Source organism: Haliotis rubra, unplaced genomic scaffold, assembly GCF_003918875.1.
Source record: "Haliotis rubra isolate DU_JTF1 unplaced genomic scaffold, ASM391887v1 Scf23, whole genome shotgun sequence".
Classification (NCBI taxonomy): domain Eukaryota; kingdom Metazoa; phylum Mollusca; class Gastropoda; order Lepetellida; family Haliotidae; genus Haliotis; species Haliotis rubra.
In genome coordinates this window covers 1,583,406-1,596,457 of record NW_025766336.1, presented here as the reverse complement: position 1 = coordinate 1,596,457, position 13,052 = coordinate 1,583,406, and the positions used below count along the sequence as shown (strand labels likewise).

General features: G+C 39.0%; 1 protein-coding gene across 1 annotated transcript in view; it reads right to left on the bottom strand.

Moving 5' to 3' along the window:
* LOC124277971 (cGMP-dependent protein kinase 1-like) overlaps positions 1-13,052 on the bottom strand; it is an 81,855-nt gene that overhangs the window by 31,544 nt on the left and 37,259 nt on the right. The window contains exons 5-8 of the mRNA XM_046713699.1: positions 9,485-9,548; positions 8,130-8,207; positions 7,537-7,631; positions 6,403-6,471 (exon numbers count right to left, since the gene is read on the bottom strand). Of these exons, the coding sequence (XP_046569655.1) occupies positions 6,403-6,471; positions 7,537-7,631; positions 8,130-8,207; positions 9,485-9,548 (306 nt within the window). The remainder of the gene's footprint in view (positions 1-6,402; positions 6,472-7,536; positions 7,632-8,129; positions 8,208-9,484; positions 9,549-13,052) is intronic.

The following is a 13,052-nucleotide window of genomic DNA, read 5'->3' as shown; positions in this document are numbered from 1 at the left end:
TTTCACAAGAAATACCATGTCTACCAATACGAAATTAGATACGCAATTTAATCATGTAAACATACTGTCTGGTTCTAAAGCATTTAGGGTATACCTATACTTATGATTTTAAACTTTTTTTAATTAATTCTATTCAAAATTTCATTTAATATTGCTTACATCAAATCCAGCAACACCATGGGTGAAGTTATCAGCAGTGCACCAACTCACCATAATTTTCAGCCATGACAAGAGTACTGCTATTGATGCCTTGTAATGAGTGAGTGAGTGAGTTTGGTTTTACTCCGCTTTTAGCAATATTCCAGCTATATCACGGCAGGACACTCCAGAAATGGGTTTTACTGTTTGTAACTATGTGTGGAATTAAACCCGGGGTCTTCGGCGTGATGAGTGAATGCATTAACCACTAGGCTACCCCACGGCCCCCTTGTAATGAACATTAGTTGACAGAGAATGGATGCATATATGACTCAATAAAAATCATATCTGTTGTAGTTTGAGTATAATATGTCAGTAATTTTTGTTGAAGAAATAACATATTTTCAAACATGTAAAAAACTTCACTGTTTCTATCAAATCCATCTCTTATTGCAGAAAACATTAAATGACAGAAATGTACTGATCAATATGAAATAACTGTTTTTTTCACTGAAATAATCTGTAATTTATGCATTCTGTTATTTGGTTTTCAAAGAATAATGAGAATAAGATGTTATGTTCTTTTAAAAATTTAAGTGTACTATTAAATATTTACAATAGAAAAAGTATAAATGTGGAATAATTCTTTCCTCAAGACTTTGTGAAATCAATATGTGAGGATATTCAGATCATATATCAATTGTAAAGCATTTATGTAACCTAGATAGACATAGATAATATTGATTTGTTAATAGCTGTTTTTCATCATATGCAAGCCTTTCTTAAAAATTCATTCAATTCTTACTTCGCAAACACATCTTGATACAAGTCTTGCTCCTAGGATTTGTTTAAATCGTAGAACGATGTTGGCCAATCTCACAGGTGTGAGTGACACTGTGTACATTACAACAATGACAAGCAGAGCCACCTGACAATCAGGCCTCATGCTCAGCCCAGCACATATCCTGCACATTTATTTGTCTGATTTTGATCATTTTTCCAAAATGATAAATACACATTTTTATCTGGTGTGATGTCTGATAATCATAACCGATGATCAATGAGGTCTATCAGAAGAAACATTTGTCTGCCAATATGGCAAAGTATTGGCTGAACACTGTGCATCGATCAGTGTCTGTGCATATCGAGGCAGTGTCTTGTCTCCGTGATCAATTGCCCATTATGCAGAGTTATCGAATGGTCAATTTGAGTAACATCACATAGAATCATTGTTGTCATAATCCTCCACTGAGACGGGATTGGATAATTAGTCTTGGTGCAAGAATGTTGCCATCAGACATATTGATGTGCACTGCAGTGTTCCTGCTGGGTGGATGCCAGCATGTTGAATGTGGTAAGGTTACCGAAATCAGACACGGGATAATTTTATGTTTTGATTCCACGCAGAGTGTAATAACCATCTCTGCTGGATGACTGCGTGGAGACGTGATTGCATCTCTGCCCCACTGGTTGCCGTGATTACAGGCTGCATGCACCATGGCACACAGAGAGCAGTGGACGCCACAGCTGGCTAATTCAATGTCAGCATGTTTCTTATACAGAAACAGATGGGTTTAGTCCCAGACCAGCAATCCTGTTACCAATACGATATACAGTAATAACCGTCTGCCCGTGTTCCCTGGGTAGTGATAGCGTAGCTCGCTGAGGGATCTTTTGGGCCTCCTGTCATATTAATCAGGTTCAAGCAGCCAATTTCACCACGTCACAACTTCACATTACTGACACAGCAGGTCTGACAAGCTTGATCAGTTGTCACCCAGCTTGTTGCTGGTGATTGCTGATTGATGGGACTGTTACTACAGTAGGGACTATTTCAGTTCTGTAGACCAGGACCTAGATTTTCGAAGCTCTCTTAGGGTTAAGATAGTCGTAAGTTAATGTTAAGGTATGGCACTTATGACTATCTTAGCGCTAAGAAAGCTTCGAAAATATAGTCCCAGATTATCAAATTTGGAAAAGAAAACTGGATAGGCTCCTGAAATTGTGCTATGGACACTGTAGCTCACCTAAATATGTAGCAAACCTGAGTAGAAATATTATCAATGCTGTTACATATATACACAAGCTCTCAATGGTAGCGTAGTTGACCACATCAGTGAAACATCTTCTTTCATCATATACCATGTGTGTTGTAGTAAGCACAGTATGTGCCTGCCTGAAAGTTATATCCTCTAAGTTCTTGAATTGTCAATAAAGGGCTTGATACTTTCTGAAACAGACCCAGTCCCAAGTACTCAGTGAGAGCACTACAGTCTATCAAGTTCTGCCATTAAATATTTACAAGCATCCTGTTTTGAGAAAGCCAAAATTTAACATACATTGAACAGATCAAATGTGTTGAAGCTCTATACTAACTACACCTGTACAAGTTCTTTCCATTTCCAACACAAATATGACTGTGCAATGGCCATCACCAGCTCTTCTAATCTGGTTCATCAGGTACACAAATAGGAAATTTGGTCAAAGTGCAATGGTCAAATTAAAGTTTTCCCCAAACCTTGAACTCTACTACTAACTACACATATCCCACATTTCATTCCAGGTTAAAATTAAAATTCTAAATGCACATGAATCAAATTTTGTATTAAAAATAATGGCTGACTATGTGCATAAATATGATTTTTCGATATTAACAGCGGCATCACAAGAAAGATGCCACAGCCAACATTGAAAATCAGGTTTGAAGGAAGGTTGTAGGAATCAATAAGAACAAGTATTTGATTTTCACGTTCATTGGTTCCAATTGTTTTTGAAAAGAAGATGTTTACGACTGATGATAGGGTGCAGCAGAAGTTTACTTGACTACAATCCAGGTGAGCTAAAAGTGTATGAACAGATATTTTTTTGTTGAATCTTAAATGTAATCTTCTGTATTTCTCATTTGAAACTGGATACCGGACAAATTAAGCAGAAAAAATGTGAAAGTAATACACTTCCTAAGTCTGCTGAGTTATATTATTTTGGAACATTAACTGTTTAACCAGAAAGTAAATCTTTATCCATCTGATCAGGACATGAAAACATTTGGAGACATAACATGCATCTTTAGGACACTGATCAATCTTTGCTGGAATCACTCATCATATTTGGCATGAAAACAACTCAGTGACAGGCGAAAACAACATTAATACCTGACAGGTACTGACATGTCAACAAGCCGAATCAAATAGAGAATGTCATTAATACCTCAGACAATGAGGTACTGACATGTCAACAACCTGACATAGAGAATGTCATTAATACCTCAGACACCTGACATAAATAATGTCATTAATATCTCAGACAATGAGGTTCTGACATGTCAACAACCTGACATTGAGAATGTCATTAATACCTCAGACACCTGACATAGATAATGTCATTAATATCTCAGACAATGAGGTACTGACATGTCAACAACCTGACATAGAGAATGTCATTAATACCTTAGACAATGAGGTACTGATTTGTCAACAACCTGACATAGAGAATGTCATTAATACCTTAGACAATGAGGTACTGACATATCAACAACCTGACATAGAGAATGTCATTAATACCTTAGACAATGGGGTACTGCCATGTCAACATCCTGACAGAGAGAATGTCATTAATACCTCAGACAATGAGGTACTGACATGTCAACAACCTGACATAGAGAATGTCATTAATACCTCAGACAATGAGGTACTGACATGTCAACAACCTGACATAGAGAATGTCATTAATACCTTAGACAATGAGGTACTGACATGTCAACAACCTGACATAGAGAATGTCATTAATACCTTAGACAATGAGGTACTGACATGTCAACAACCTGACATAGAGAATGTCATTAATACCTTAGACAATGGGGTACTGACATGTCAACATCCTGACATAGAGAATATCATTAATACCTTAGACAATGAGGTACTGACATGTCAACAACCTGACATAGAGAATGTCATTAATACCTTAGACAATGGGGTACTGCCATGTCAACATCCTGACAGAGAGAATGTCATTAATACCTTAGACAATGAGGTACTGACATGTCAACGCCATGACATGGAGAAAATGTCATGGAAACCTTAGACAATGAGGTACTGACATGTCAATGCCATGACATGGAGAAAATGTCATGGAAACCTTGAACAAAGACATATTCACTCTCCCATATGGCTAAACATGTCCAGTAACGCTCATTATTCTGAGCTGGAAGCGGTTGAAGAGGACACTGAGTGGTTTATGGTTCTGAAAATCCGTCCTTCATTGTGTTGACTGACGGTATGGAACTGAATAACCATGACATTGTAGCGGCCCTATGCAGCACAGAATCCCTCCCACTGTTCTGAAGCCATTCCTCATCTATGATTGGTCTGTCATTGCTCTTGAAAGAGAAAAATCCTCCCTCCCAACAAGGTTCACATTAATCAAGTACAGAAGAAATTGGTTTTTATTGCAAGCATATGGGAGAAGTTCTCCCAGACCCAGGAAAGACGTGAACGTGAGACAGCACCATAATGGTGGGAGCGGTGTGCAGTGTCGGCGTAATCATAACAATGCATGCACTGAGTCACATCACAATAACATAATGAAACCCTTCCTACGGAAACCGCATTTTATTCAAGCTTTTAACTCGTAATGAAATGGGTGTTTTGAGCCTCCATATTGTGGAACTCACCACTCATAGCAGGATATGGTTGACCAAAGTCTAATTCCATGATGGCACAGCAAGTTTTCTCCCCAAAGGAAATCAATACATATTTCTATCTCCACTGGGTACATAAATGGCATTCATGGAATCAGAACATGAAAGAAAGCTTTAAAACATCCACTCATTTTCACATATACACTCCATCAAACATGATGTAGTTTGCCTTTTTAAAGATGGCTGCCATTATGAGAATGAGAATCACTGCTGCTGAACAAGTGCAAATCTATATCACCTTCAGAGTAATATATTTTTCAACTGCAGAGTTATATGTTTTTCATCTGTCTTAATTCCAGGGCCAACTTGAGGATCAGTATTGAATGTGATGCTTTGGGAGCCGCATGGAACTAAGGCATGGTGCTTCAATGACTGCGCAGAAAGGTGTTTGTAAAAACAGAAGCAGTCTCTTTTCCACCATGTCCTGAAAGCCCTCAAACATTCCTGTCAGAGAAATGTACCGTACACCACTTTCCCTATTCCACATCAGGTGATAGTTGACCTCACACATATCTAATGCAAACTGGGAAACAGGAAAGTTTATAGCACAAATCTATAAGAAAAAAGTCTAAAGAACTTCTAGCTTAGTAACTTCACTTTAGATATCTGGAAACACACGACCAGCGTTATACAACTGGAAGTCTCATTCCTCTATCAACTTTAGTTAAAACATTCCAGGCTCAGGTTATGGAAAACACATCACCAATGAAGTTCAAGTTTGAAAGAGAAAACAATATTGTAGTGTATGAAATAAGCCAAAAATCCAGCCAGACATCAGGACTGGTAACTTCAAAATGTTACCAGCCCCAAATGGATTTAACCAGACTAAATATGGTGAATTAACTCAGATGTATGGAAAATCTAAAATTTTTACCAGACCATCGGGCTGGCTAGCTGTCTCAGGTGGTCGGACGGGCCTTATTTCATACCCTGAATATTGATCTATTTACCATAATAACAAGCTTATTAGAATCTTTTATTTAATAACATCAATTCTATTTTTGAAAATACATGCCAAAATACAGAACAACTTTGCAATGCAAGCTGGCTTAGTAACAAAGATCTTCTGGTTTGATGATCTGGATCTTCAATCTTAGCAACAGACTGCCAAGCAATGATGTGTTTTAAAGATTCCTCAACGTTTAGTCTTAAAAGCTAAATCTATTGTGTGTATACAATCATGTGGGGATGTCTTGACCAGCCATGACATGTTGGAAACCGTGGATGTCATAAAAGTATAGAGGGTATCTTGGAGGTATATCAGATATGAAGTCTCTCACATCTAACGTCAACCAACTTGCAGCAGATCTCAAGTTTGAACAAACAGAAGAAGCCTGAGTACTTTCATGAAGAGAATGACAGTGATGCAGCTTGTGATAACATGTTCATTGCTCACAACAACAAAACAGGTGGGAGTTTCTAAATGGAGACAGAAATTTAAGCCAGTTTCTTGGTGTTCTCTCCACGATAATACCGGAATCTTGCCATGAGAATTTTAGAAACCTACTCAGTCTTTCATGAAAAATGATTACTTCTTGTACAAACTGTATAACAGCAGAACTACTTACTCTCGATCTACGGTAAGACACTCGACTCCAGGGGCCTGGGCTATCACGCTGGCCGTCCGGCAGTCTTCGCTACAAGGAAATCATGTAGAATGTAAAGCTTATGGAATCCTGCAAACACACATGTGAGTATTAAAATGGCCCTTCCACTGTTTTGTGCTATGAAGGGAAAATGTCATTCATTGAAGCAAACACAACACAAGAGTAGGCAAACAGAAGACCAGGTGCTACCATCACATTAATATTGAAACTGACATTAACAATCAGTACCCAGTAATTGGTGCTATGTGAACAATTTGAAGAATGTTCATTTAAAAAAATCTAAAAATGATCAGCACCCAGCCCACACTATGGGTCTGACTGTCACATTATGCAGTATGAAACGTTTATTGCCAACCTAGGGATCAGCACTGACTCTGCAGTCAGCATCTGGAGCATCAACTCCTCTCAGGGAAGACATTCCTGAGGCATCAGCTCATGGTGCTGATCAGACATCTGAGTTTCAACATTTTAATGATGTGGTGAAACTTGATCAGTTTATTCCGGTTTTGAACAGACTCAGCAGACAATCCAGTGATCAACAGCATGAGCATCGATCTATGAAATTGGGATAAGATGACATGTGTCAACCAAGTCAGCGAGTCTGACCACCCGATCCCATTAGTTGCCTCTTATGACAAGCATGGTTTACTGAAGATCAGTTCTAACCCAGATCTTCACGGTCGTTTTGAACTGGAGGTTCTGTAGCTCTCACTTCATGGCCAAGGTATCTCTAAAGGTGTTCAGTTATGTTTAGATCAGGGTTTGCCATAATTTTACAAAAATATATATGTTGGTGTTGCCTTAATGCTTATGTGTATATGTGGACTTAGATCTATGGCTGCTCCAATCTCCACCATCTCTGGGGAAATCATTCCTTAAGAGTTTTTGGAACAGCAACAAACATGATCATATCAAATAAGGTTACACAGTCTACTGAAAAGCATGTGCCAACCCTTCTTGTGGACTTACATCATTTGGTAGTATAGGGATGATACTGACAGCTGTTGGCGGTAATATCTAGTGTGGCAGCCTTGGTGTAATGTTATATAATCAATGTGAACATGAATTATATAACAGTATGCTATGCCTCTTTACCTTAATAATGCTTTTTCACCAAAGTAGTCACCACGTTTCAATCGGCGGATTTCCCGCGGTTCATCATAACCTTGTATTGTCTGAGTGACCTTCACCTGCAAGAATCAGTTTGTTGTTAGTGACAGTTTAGCGTATTAACAGTTACCAATAAATTAGATAATAAACAATATTTAACTTTTCAATATTTGAACCACATGGGTATCATCATAAATATCAATAATGGATATTTATTTATATAAATTTACTAAATTTCCGATATGCAGCATTATTTCACAGAAGTCGTCACACAGTGCAATGACATTTGGGAACATGGGTACAACATAGGTACACCATAGTTTAAACAATGCTGTGGCACTTATCTGATTTCCTTTGACATAATTAATATTTGACATGTTGAATAATCAAGAATTTATTCCCCTTTTGTTTGATATAGAACATCTCATATTTTGCTCCCCTCTACGGCCACTAAGCATGACACCCAGTTCCTTCACACTGTGATATGGCCGGAATACTGCTTAAACCTATGTTGTAATCTACTCACTCATGCATTCACTGAACTGAGCATCCTCCAATGGTAGAGACTCTGTACTTACCTCCCCCTTGTTGATGATGAAGAATGTGTCGCCATTGGCCCCCTCGCGGATGATGTACTCTCCCTCGTGGAAGAAGTCCTGGATAGACATACGCCATATCAGACTGACCAGCAGAGCAAATGTACACATATATTTGCAATAGGAATTATATCAGGCACTGATGATTAGGTTAACTTTTCCGTATCAGCTCCAAAGTGATTTACAGACCGGGAATAAATGTATATACCATTGTCCAGATGTCCATTAAGAACTGCAAGAACTGGTTTCCTCCAATTCCTGATATCACCCTAAATAAAATGGACATTTTACACAGTCTGTGTCTGATCTTATGACATTAACATCATCCTTCATTACATCAAATAGTCTTAAGTGCATCATTGGAACTATTATCTAAGCTTAGGAAAGAATAATTTAATTGTGTTCCAAACTTCAAGTCTCAAAAAATACCTAGACACAGAAGGGAAAATAATTCTGTAGCAGACCTAGATATGCAGTCAAAAGCTTAAATTACCAACAAGAGATTGAGATAGTCACATACAAACTGCCAACAAGCGATAGTCACATACAAATTGTTGTGGACAAATGATGGTATGAATATGGTGGACTAAAACTAAAATCGAATGTCACTCTAAAGAAAAAGTACACACCAAAGTTCAGGTCGTTAACTTCAGAGAAATTTACAGAGCATTTTATGCATTTTGATAACAAGGTCACAGCAAAGTCAAAATTGTACACATTGAAAAAACTGGAGCATATGTGTTGAGTCCCACAACTAACTGCCTATAAACAAACACCAATTTATATAACATTCTGTCCAAAACAGGGTCCTATCTTTAAGTTTTGTTTCCTGGAATACACACCAACTGTATAGGTGTCCATGTTTGTGGGAGCTGCTGCCGTGACAGGCAAAGTATCCATGAAACTGTCAATGTTTGAATACACAGCAAGGGGAAGTAAAAACATTACAAACACATGTGTAATACATAGAAAACCCTTGCCTCATGAATACACGTCAGGCCAGACCAATTTTATTTCTTGTTTTACGGATCCGCCTGTCATATTTTTTCAAGAATAAGAAAAAAAATTAAAATTCATTTTCCCCGCTCAAAAAATAAAATCCTAATGTTTTTATTAGTCAGAAATGTAAACATACAAGAAATTTTGTTTTTAGATTGTTTTTTTGTGTGCCCAATATACACTTCTTAAATTGCCAAAAGTAACATACTTTGAGTATTTACTTTGACAGGTGATTTTATTTTTATTTTTTCCCTTACGGACAAAAATCTGTAAAACATGAAATAGAATTGGTCTGGCCTAAGGTTGATTATTAACCAGGATTGACTGTAACTACTCACTATTTCCAAAACATCAGCAATCTTGGCAAGCTTGTCGATCTGCAGATTCTTCAATAAAGGCACACTGGAAACAATGAAAAGCATTTGCATTGTAACTCACTATATACCATAAAACATGATCACATAAGATCTGCTTTACATCAAGTTTTCAACAGTTGAGATTTAATACGTATCCTTAAATAGTTAAGGCTGTATGTAATATGATAATTCATCCTTTCAAAAAATCACTCTTTCTTTCTTAAATTGCATTACTTTATTATTTTTTCTGTCACATTATTCCTATATATTAACATATGCTCAATCTTTATTTCTATATATTACCATATGCTCAATCTTTATTTCGGGCTGCAGATCACTTCAACTGCTAGTGAATCTGCCCCCAGAAACAGTGCACTCTGTGTCACAAATGAGCTATAATAGGCCCACGACCAAGGAGGAAAAAGACACTTGCAATAGCTATGGAGAAAAGCTCCATATTGATTCTAGAGACCTGTGGGGCGAGGGAACTGTTCCTAAAAATTGTTGCACTTCTTCCTAACAGATCAAGAGTCCTTCCATGAGCAATTGAGAGGATGGCTGAAAAAACTACAGGGCAGACAAAGAACCGTTGAGTGTGGACCTAATGCACACTGACATAGCCACCCTTGAGGGCAAAAGTAACTTTGAAAAGACATCATATCATCCAAACCAAAAAATATGCTCTTTTCAAAAGACATTGGAACGACATTTGACAACAAAAATGCATCAGTTGTCTGAAAGGACTACTGCTACAAACCAGTGACTAAACTGTGACAGAATATCAGTATTTTCAAAGGAATGACAAAACAGTAGATCTGGTTAGTTACTCTTGTGCCATATAATGGCACACATGGACATCCTCAACATCCCAAGGGTGAACGCTGTCCTTGAGTGAGGCACATAGTGTTCCTGAGGGACAGGGAGACACAGCGTTTTCCCAAAGGAAAAGCCATCATAACCTCTCTCTCTCTCTCACACACTCTCTCTCTCTCACACACACACACACTGTGTTACTGAAACCATACCCCACCCACAGTTACTGAAACCATAACCTCACTCACCTACACACATTGTTACTGAAACCATAACCTCACACACACAGAGTTACTGAAACCATATCCTCTCTCACACACACAGACACACAGTTCCTGTAACCATAACCTCACTCACCTACACACATTGTGTTACTGAAACCATAACATCTCTCTCTCTCTCTCTCACACAGACACAGAGTTACTGAAACCATAACTTCACTCACCTACACACATTGTGTTACTGAAACCATAACCTCTCCCACAGACACACAGTTACTGAAACCATAACCTCACTCACCTACACACATTGTGTTACTGAAACCATATCCTCTCCCACAGACACACACACACACACACAGTTACTGAAACCATAACCTCACTCACCTACACACATTGTGTTACTGAAACCATAACCTCACACACACAGAGTTACTGAAACCATATCCTCTCTCACACAGACACACACAGTTCCTGTAACCATAACCTCACTCACCTACACACATTGTGTTACTGAAACCATAACATCTCTCTCTCTCTCTCACACACACAGTTACTGAAACCATAACTTCACTCACCTACACACATTGTGTTACTGAAACCATAACCTCTCCCACAGACACAGTTACTGAAACCATAACCTCACTCACCTACACACATTGTGTTACTGAAACCATAACCTCACACTCAGTTACTGAAACCCATCACACACACATACACACGTGCACGTGCACAAACACACATTGTTACTGAAACCATAACCTCACACTCACAGTTACTGAAACCATGACCTGACATGCACGCGCACACACACACATTGTGTTACTGAAACTATAACCTCACACTCAGTTACTGAAACCATGACACCACACACACACACACACACACAGAGTGTTACTGAAACCATATCCTTACACACACATGCATGCTCATTGTGTCACATGCTATCTCTCTCTCTCTCTCTCTCTCTCTCACACACACACACACACACTCACACACACTGCATTGTGTGACTGAGAAGTTTAACATAAGGCACACATTCAGGCATCATGGGAGACTCTCCAATCCCACTAACAGAACAGGATGCAAGATGGCTGATGAGTTGAATTAGAGTCCTTGTGACTCCAAATGCCAGTGTATTAATGTCAGAGGGTGGCCTCCCTGACCAGCCACCATGGGCCGACTAAGTGATGTGGTCAGGCACTATTGGCTGTGTCAAATGTTTGATTCACTCTTCAAGTCCAAGTAGAGTCAATTCACTGATGCCTGAGACGATCCTGCTCAGAATGTCAAGCCATAATTACAGCACACGGCAAGTGCTTCACAATGTAATGAAATACTACATTTCATTAAAGACTTCCATTTTCTGATTCCAGGCCACACAGTGTGCGGCCCATCTATCGAATCACATTAATATCAGTGCTGGCTGCTGACAAACAGTGAGGCGATAGGTGTCAGTCACTACAGAACATGCTGCTAGGCACAGCACCTCAAACACCAGCCTCACAGTCCTGTGTTTCACAGCCATCTCAGATACCATAGTTTTACAGATTGTCAACAGATACCTTGGCCAGTGATGGTGGATTTGAATATGGGCCAAATTACTGTGAAAGGGGTCCTCTATATAACAGATTATTGACAAATCAATATTTACTTGTTGATGCTTATTCATGTGAACTATCTATTAGAGAGAACAGCAGAAGGATGGAGACCTTTTAAAACTGTGTGGTGATTATCTGTGAGCTGAAGCTGTGCACCAGACTACCACTCCTTCATCTGACACAGACATCAGCGGCATGGCATCGAGAGCTGGGCTTCCCCACTACACACCACAGTCTGGGTCTTGACAGCCTCTCTACATCACACCAGTTTCAATACCTCCCGTCTTCTCTACATGACACCGACACCCTCTCTATGTGACACCTAACTCATGACACTGACCTCATTCTTCATGAGGGGCTGTGGGGTAGCCTCGTGGTTAAAGCGTTACGCTTGTCATGCCGAAGACCTGGGTTCGATTCTCCACAGGGGTACAATGTGTGAAGTTCTATTCGGGTTTCTACTGAAGTGATATTGCTGGAATACTGCTAAAAGCGGTGCAAAACCAAACTCACTCACTCTGTTTCTGCCACTACATGCAACTTGATCCCACTCGACATTACACCAGCATCTGTTTACAAGACATCAGGACTATCGCTATATGACACCTAGACCACCTCTTCATGATACATGACCCCTTCCCTACATGACACCTAACCTCTCTCTTCATGACATCAAACTCCTTTTCCACATGACATTAGTCTACTATACATGTGATTGCACGATATGTGGTTCCTCTTGACATGACATGGCAAGACACACTTTTCACGATACCTGACCCCTTTAAACATGACATCTGTCTTTCTCTACATAATATTTGGTCTTTCTCTACATGATATTTGTGTATCTCTACATGACATGTCTTTCTCTAAATGACATTTGGTCTTTCTCTACATAATATTTGGTCTTTCTCTACATGA